Consider the following 9,036-nt stretch of genomic DNA (forward strand, 5'->3'; position numbering starts at 1 on the left):
TCCAAATAAACAGAATCCTATTCCAACACGATTCATCAACTTATCCATCTGTTGATCTACATAATTTACGCTACTACTCGCGATTACTATCGATTTTACACATCGCAAAAGGATTGCCAAACTACAGATGCATTGATTGGATAGAAACAAAAACGAGTGACGTCACGAAACATTAACAAAGGAAAAATATTAGCAATTACAGCATCAAATTTACCTATAACCGCATAATCTCGTTTACAGCCGAACGGAAGTTCAACAAATGAACCGTAAACCGCGCGACGCGAACGCAAAACGTAAACCGTGAACGCGTTAATCAGCTTAAAACACGTTTCACGGGCTGGCCGAGCGTCTTCTCGTCGGTGGGTCGAGACGAAACATAAACAGGTGAAATAATAATCGGTCCGCGGCGGCGCTGTGATCGCACGGAGCGTTGCATGTCGGTCGTCGAACGGAAAATGCGCGCTAATTCGCCGGCAAACGAACGGAAGGCGGGATTAAACGGGCGAGTGCGGAGATTATCGGCGATACTTTGGAAATGGTTAAATAAAATAATGCGACGGGCCCCGGGAATCCTCGTTATATCGTCCATTTATTAATTACAATAAACTGCAGGAAACGGGTAACAAGAACGCGGAAAAACAACCGGGCTGATTTATATTCCCCGGGCGGATCGGCAACGAATTTCCAGCCGAGCCTGATGTATGTTAATTTGATAATAAATATCGCGTTACCCGCCGCGCGTTTCGTCCGTCCTCGAGTGGGCAGAGAACGTTTATCTCGCTGTTAACGATTCAGTCTAGCGACAACGGCGTCACGCGCGATCGAAATTATTTTTCGGGGACAACTGCGACGGGGGAGAGAGGGGCCCGGGTAATTAATTCGACGCGACAAAAGGAAGAAACAGGGTTACAGCCAGAGAACGATGAAATTACAGGCGGGTTACGTATTCACCGAGCCCGTGTGCCATTAACCCGGCATTCGCACAGGTCAATTAGCTTCGCGATGAATAATCGCCGAGAGGTTGCGCGATTCTCGATATTGATATTTTAAAAGCCATTTTTCCGCCATCCTTACCCCGTTCAGCTTTGTTCGCGAATCGTCGCGAAAGAGAAGGGAGAACCGAGCAGCCTCTCGTCGATATTTGTTTTAATTAGATTAAGCGAGAATTTCGCAAGCGGACGCGTCCTAACGAAGCGGCCGATTTATGACCCTGTTGCGACACACGGTTAACCGCTTTTCGGCCTTATCTTGATAACTTGAGCCATTTTCGAACCACGCGCGAAAAACACACGCGCTATGAGACACGAGTTAGCCCTTAATGTCGCCGCCTTAGAGGCATTAGCCGATAAACGGGAGAAACAGATAGCGATTACCGGGAACGCATTGTTTATGCAGAAATTACGGATCTGCGGGTTTATAAGGAGCACTCGGGCCCCCTGGGGACCACAAACGTCGTCAAGATGCACGCGTTGCTGTTCTTGGTGATCTTCGGTTCCTCGGCGCTCGGTGAGCTTTCGAAATTGTTTCGCCGTTAAATAATTTGCGTTATATCTACAGTGTGAAATGGAAAATTCGAAAATTAAGTTAAGCTTCGATTAGTAGCGAATCGTTATTATATATGGTGATGGTATTCGTGATTTGATTAATATCGTTGTGAAATTAGCATTTTTATGTTTCTATTTGAAATTATTTTTGTTCGAAAGAGTTCGGAAGAGTATCTTTTAAAAATATCGTAGCAAAAATTGGGGAATAATTCAATGGCGTGTACGATATTCGTTTATTGGAGATATGGACAGCAATGGGGCTAGTGAGTTAAATGGGAAATCGTCGAAAGGTAGTTTTAAAACTAAACTTACCATGAAAGCATTTTGTTTTTTGGTAAAAGCTTTTTTTCGTGGTAAGTTTAGCTTTAAAACAGCCTTACGACGATTTCCCATTTAACTCACTAGCGCTACCACGGTCCACATTTCCAATAAACAAATATCGTACACAGCTTTGAATTATTCCGCAATTTTTGCTACAAAAATTTTACAAAAATTCCATTATCTATATCTCCATAAAAATTTCGAATCTAAAATATCGCGGAATAAAATTCTACCTACCTACGAAGAAAGATTAAATAAAAAGTATCGAAAGAGGGAGAACGAGGGTGAAAGAGAAAGACTTGACCCAAACGCATTTATGACTCGAAACGCGTTAAAAGATTCGTCTGATTTGCATGTTGCGTAGCCGATCATGGAGAAAGAGTGGTCTCAGAGTCAGGAAGAATCCGACGACTGGCAGAGTCGAGAATCATCGGAGGAGAGAGGGTGGCCATAGAGGAATATCCATTTGCGGTTAGTATAACGTGCGATCGATCTTCACGGTCGATTTGGCATTTAGAGAATCGTTGCCTCTCGTCGCAGGTCTCGTTGCAGAACAATGGCACGTTTTTCGGTCACCAAGTCGAGCATTTCTGCGGCGGCGGTATCGTCGGGGAAAAGTGGATAATAACGTCGGCGCAGTGCGCTCTCAGGCAAGATTAATATATCGCGTTCCTCGCCAACTATCTCCGTGTACACACGATTCGCAACACGCAACTCGAACTACCGTCGTTTTTTTTTTCCTTCCATTTTTTTCAGGATACAGGTGAAACCGTTCCACGTGAGGGCCGGCACGTCGCGTTACTACGAGGGCGGCGACGTTTACGGCGTCCGAAGCGTCGCGATACATCCTGCCTTTAACGCATTTAATTACGACTACGACGTCGGCCTCGTCGAGGTAATACGTTCTCGCTTGTCGAGTTGGGATGCATGATCGTTGCGAGAGTGTGTGCGTTTAGTGGCCGTTACGAATGTCGCGGTGGAGATGGGACTATTTGTTACCGATTATCTTGGCGATACTTTATGGGTGCTAAATGATTCGTGTTATATAACTGCGGCACGTGATTGATCTCTTTGGCTCAGATGTGTTGTAAATTAACCCTTCGCGAGCAAACGTTTCGGTAATCTTAACCCTTCCGTGGCCGAATTGGTTACGCAAATACGTAAATTTAATTTCCAATAATTATAAAAGAGATATAGAGATACGAGATAATATAAGAGATATAAAGAGATATAAGAGATAATACGACAGAAGTCACTTCGCGTTTATTTCAAAACTTAGGAAATAAATGAAACACGAATTACTGAAAACATAGCAAAGTTGGATCTATGGTTTCCAATGAAAAGTACGTGAGTATTATAGTTCCCATTGATCACGGAAGGATTAACACGATCTTCCGCTTAACTCACTAGCGCCACCATGGCACGTATCTACGGTGAACGTGTCTTACGCTTACTATTTACGAGTTATTTTGTAATTTTACCGGTATATTTTGGAAATTTCTTCTTACCACCAATGTCACGATGTTTAAACGGTATTACGAGTACCAAAATTTCGTTAAATATATCGTAAACTAATAATTTTTCGACATAGGTATCTCTTATAAGTTCTCTTAAAGATTCTGAACCGAATCGATTCACGTGTTAAAAATTATACGAAATCATACGATGAAAGGTAATAAGACCGGTCTCTAATCTAGTCTTCTTTAAATTCATTCAATTCTGGCTGACAGCATTTATTATTTGGCAAACGGTTAACGAGTGATGTTTATATATTCATTGAAATCGGAATTTTTTCAATGAAACTCGACGTGGCAGATCTATTATAATTATATATCAACACCCTACTTCAATTTCTACCGTGAATGCACCGATCTTGCTCATACATGAGCCATACAGTTTCGTCTCCGTGTCAAAGTCACGAGAGAGTTTATAAAACGGTGTAAATTAATAATTGATTTATTTCAGGCAGAATTAACGTCCCGGTATTACCTGCGATATCTCTGCCGCGAGACTGTACTATTATTCGTTAAACAGCCGCGTTTAAGCTGAATTTAATATTGACTCGTATTTTCAAACCGAATCGTCGAATATGCAGAAGATATCAGACTCGTTTAACAATAACACATTAAATCGGGAATAGTTAGCACAGACACTGAAACCAGTTGCAAATAATTCCCTCAATTAATCGGGCAAGTACACTTCGCTTCCTGCAAATTTTCGTCTCCGTGTTTAATTCTATAATTAAAAGATAACCGCATAAAGTCGAGCAATTATCCTGACCTATCGTATCGCTCGCAATTATCTGCCACGCGCTGTGCAATTCGAAATCCGAAATGAAAAGATTTATGAAATTGCGAAGCTTCTTGAACTACTTTAAAATCCTGTCTCACTTGTAATGGCAGCAGTTGCTTAAAATTTTAATTCCTGTTTTAGAGGCAAGGGTGGTGGTTTATTTAAAAAATTGTAAGTGAGAGTGATGATTAGAAAATTTACAACTAACGACTCTAGGACTAACAGCTGCTAACTAACTCTCGACTAACTTTCGACTAACTCTCAACTTCACTAATTCTCGACTAATTTCTGGTTAACTTTCGAGAAATTCTCGATTAACATTCGACTAACTCTCAACTTCGCTAATTCTCGACTAACTTTTGGTTAACTTTCGAGAAATTCTCGACTAACTTTCAACTAACTCTCAACTTCACTAATTCTCAACTAAATTTTGTTTAACTTTCGATTAACTCTCAACTTCACTAATTTTCGACTAACTTTCGGCTAAATTTCGACTAACTCTCAATTATCTTTTGACTAACTCTTGTCCAACCGTTTACAACTAATTCTCAACTCACTTTCGACTAATTCTCAATTAATTTTCGACTAACTTTCGACTAACTCTTGACCAACACTCGACTAACTACTCACAACGCAGCGTTTCTCTTTTTATATTTTTATTCCACCATTCCTTTTCCGCTTTCCAACGTTTCCCTTACTATGACTACATCTGATTTTTCAATTGAACATAGACCTTCGTAAGTCCACATGAACATGGTGTAAATATTCGATACCACTTATGTTATTCTCGAATATAATTCCTTTTGACATTGCTCTAGCTCTCTACTAGTATAACATTCGACAAGACCAAGCAACCCATCCATTTGCCCAAAACATATTCGATGATCATCGATGGTTCCCTAGTGGAAGTCCTCGGTTGGGGTGCATCCCAGGTAAGAACATCTAGAAAACTTTCCCAAATTTCCTATTCCAAACTCCACAACAAACATGGACCTCTTGTTACAGTTATTAGGCCCGGTTTCGGACCAACTTTTACAAAGCGAGATGCGAAAAATCAGCAACCAGAATTGCGAAGAGGCCAGTGGTGGTAATTTACTAACGAACAGGATGTTCTGCACTTTGTCAGACACAGCTAGACCCTGCGTTGGAGACTCAGGATCACCTCTGGTCCTTGGAGACACCCTATTCGGTGAGTCTCAACATCAAATAAAATCGAATCAACGATATTAAACCTTTTATCAAACATGTCCAGTAATTTCTACGATCGTTGCTAAAAATATTCGTCTAATCCAGTATGGAACTCAAGTTAACTCTTTGCACTCGATGATCTTTTCGTTACAGAAGAATAGTAATACGAAGACTTTCTCCCATAAAGTCCACGACATTTTTAAAACCGTAAATAAGAAATCTTTTAAAAATTAAGACATAGAATTAATTTATTTCGATATTACACGTATAGTTGGTTAATTTTTAATTTCATACATTAATTAATGTCGATCTTCGGAATCTAAATGCACTTCTCTCGAGTGCAAAGGGTTAATCCAAGGAAACGCGTTTTATTGGAATGTTTAATGCCCAAATCGATTATTCACGGCACCTCTGACATTTATAGGCGTAGCATCCTGGAGCAGATCTTGCGAGTGGCAGTACCCAACAGCTTTTACAGCCATAGCAGAAGTGAAAGATTGGATCAGCGGCGTAACCGGTATATCTTGATTCTCTGCGTAGCCGAGACCGTAACGCGACCCCGGGATATATTACGACGCCCCTGTAATATCTTCTGCATTACAATGCAACGCCCTTTACGACATCCTCAAAGAACTTCGACTTCCCACGGATCCCGCGGTCGCGTGTGCAACTCTCCCGGGAGGAATTCTAAAAATCCCACGAAATAACGAAGAATATACGTAATAAGAAAATTTCCTATTCCTCCCGAGAGAAATAGACGTATCATACTATGTAATATAACCAGGAAAAATATATAACCATCTTTACTCCAGCAAAGTGTTCCTCGTTTACCTTCAAAACTGAATAAACGCACTGCTGGATTTAATTTTCGCGGGCTTCGAATGTACCGATATATGTCACTACTAAAATAAGTCTATGTTAATTATTAATAATATAAGTAGTTAGTAATAACAAAATAAAAATATGTCTATGATATAATGGAAAAATTCCTCTCTTTTTATTATTATGGAAAAATTCCTCTACTTTTTATTACTGTATAAAAGTTCATCTACTTTTTATTATTATAGAAAAGTTCCTCTACTTTCTATTATTATGGAAAAATTTCCCTATTATATTAATTATGGAAAAATTTCTCGACTTTTCCTTTAGTAAACGTAATTTTGTCTCAACGCGAATATAATTCAAGGTTACGAATGTTAGTATGCGAAACTCACAACGAGTTAAACTCGTATAATATTGGTTCATTCGGAAAATCATTTGTTCTTTTCTTTTCTTTTATGGGGCTAAAGTGTGAAGTTGGTTGTAAAAAAATACAATTAGGTCCTCTGTCTGAAACAAACGAAATGACATTCCGAACAACCTAATAGATCAAGTTAACACGAAGTACAAAACGTTAAGTCTCTAAGAACCGAAGCAATCATTCCCGATCATTCTACATCACGAAATTGTTTCTCGTTTCGATACTTGTCCGTAAATTAGCACGTAACCTCACTTTCGCATTCAATCTTGCGGATCGTGTGTTCGTAACATAGAACACTTTCACGATCATGCTTCCGCGGTTCATCGATTGGGACGAGGGACGTATTGCACACGTTTACAATTCAATGGCTTCGGATAAAGTCAACCCAATTGCCGACGAACTTCGACGGAAACCGAGACACGCTCACCGAGGACGAAAAGGGCGCGAAATCTTGGGAGAAATAGAATGTTTTAAACATTCCGTGCGCGAGCAGATTCATCGAAGGCGAGTGTGGATTACAGGAGACAAAATATCGATACTCCAGCAGCTCGGCGGAACTGATAGAAATCCGTATAAGCCGAGAGGGAGAGAGAGAGAGAGACGCTTCTCGACGCTTCTCGATGCTGCAAAGGCACGAGGAAGAGAGAGAGAAAGTGGGAGAGAGGGAGAGGGATGTTTAATTTCGAGCCTCCTCGAGACGTCGCGCCACGAGCTGATAGCTTTCGACTGGCCATTGCAATAATCCTATTAAACCGCAGACACGATCCAATAACTTTTCTGTCACTGGCTGCTTGCACCTGTCCAACTGTTATTTTTATTCCGCGATCGCCTCGCTCTGCAGGACACCGATACACGGGCTAAAATAAATCAACGCGTCATTATCACTTCCTTGACAGCTCGAGCGACGTGGTAATCATCGGAAAAAGGTAAAAGAAGACACGAGAAAAGAGCAGACGACTCGGAGTAACTGAGAGATAGGCGAGATAAGGACTCCGAGTTATCATAATTTTTAACTATTTTCGATATCGAGATACGGAATAGGGATCAGCATGTTCAGTTTTATTTAATTCCGAGGGAAATGATTAAAACTAGGTAGCATGGATATTAATTTTTATACTAGGTACGTATGTTCGCTTTTGAGAGATGTTGATATTATATCATTTCGAATTTTCGCTTTGTAAATGCGAGAACAAATTAGAATCGTATGATTTGTTTTAGCAGTGATGAATATAAAACGAAAAAAACTGCTTTATATTAATGCAGTGTATAATGTACAATATGAAGTAAGTAAATATCGATAATTGACCGATAAAATTGTAAAAAGAAATAAAATAAAAGACGATTGATGTGTCTTTATCTACTTACGACTATTAATAATATGCTAATAATAATTACAATTTTATTGCAATACGAAATAATGATTATATTAGGTTGGGGGACAAGAAATCCAATATTTTTAGAATTTTTTAACTCAAACCTAACCCAAACCTAATCCAAACCGAACCCAAACCAAACCCAAACCTAACCCAAACCTAACCCAAACCTAATATTATATGAAATGTTAGAAGTATTACATGTCACTATTTCTTAATAGTTAATAATATGAAAGATATTATAAACTGCTACTTACTTCAATATTAACCTCTTTATCATAAATCTCAATGGAAATCTGAATCCATAAAATACTAAAAAATATCTTTATCCTCTGCGTCGATTTTAAAAGACCCATTCCGGAAACGAGATTAAAAACGAAAAATCTGCCATGTCATATCTCATCATTCATTGGTAAATACCCATCACGACTGAACAGCGGTTATATCGAGATTATCCGTTGGAAACATTAAGCAAATCGGGGGGAAATAAAGAATTTACACAGCGTCGACGCGACGCTTTGTCCTTTGTTTATCGAGGAAATCGGGGACCGTTTTGGAACGACATCGGGGCTCGCGTTTTAACCCTTTCAATATGACAAATTTTTCCAAAAATTATGATTACAAATTTATGTAATATAGTAAAAGGTTGAAGGAGTCTTATATAATAAATAACAATTAAACTTCTTTTTTATAATTTCCTAGTCCTTCCTTTTTCTATTGATATTACCGATAACGCACGTTATAATACACAGTCATTTCCTTTTTATTTTTTTACAAAATCTTTTTAGTCGTTAAAAAAGAGCTTTGTTGATAAAAATATGTTACGTTAACAAACGAGTGCTGTCTATTAGTTTTAAAATCTTAATGTTTCCATAATACTCTTTTAATTACATCTACAACTAATATAGCATATAATTGCATCTAAAACTAATAAAGCATATAAAACGCGACTTTATTACCTTAACAAGATGCTCAGTATCTCAAATTGGATGAACATACTGAGCCGACCGAATTTACAAGCCTCGGCCTCTATACTTTGCATATCAACAATTTATATATTAAAGAATTTTATATTTTT

The 9,036-nt window shown here is 38.9% G+C and overlaps 1 protein-coding gene across 1 annotated transcript; it reads left to right on the top strand.

The window, feature by feature from the left end:
* Nucleotides 1-1,395: 1,395 nt before the first annotated feature.
* LOC143221484 (trypsin 5G1) lies at nucleotides 1,396-5,873 on the top strand (the record flags this gene model as incomplete). Its single annotated transcript, XM_076446921.1, has 7 exons — nucleotides 1,396-1,530; nucleotides 2,230-2,336; nucleotides 2,406-2,515; nucleotides 2,622-2,760; nucleotides 4,976-5,089; nucleotides 5,163-5,346; nucleotides 5,770-5,873. Coding segments are annotated over 7 exons (893 nt in total), but the record flags the coding sequence as incomplete, so codon positions are not given.
* Between the last annotated feature and the right edge of the window lie 3,163 nt (nucleotides 5,874-9,036).

Source organism: Lasioglossum baleicum, unplaced genomic scaffold (assembly GCF_051020765.1).
Source record: "Lasioglossum baleicum unplaced genomic scaffold, iyLasBale1 scaffold2466, whole genome shotgun sequence".
Taxonomy (NCBI): domain Eukaryota; kingdom Metazoa; phylum Arthropoda; class Insecta; order Hymenoptera; family Halictidae; genus Lasioglossum; species Lasioglossum baleicum.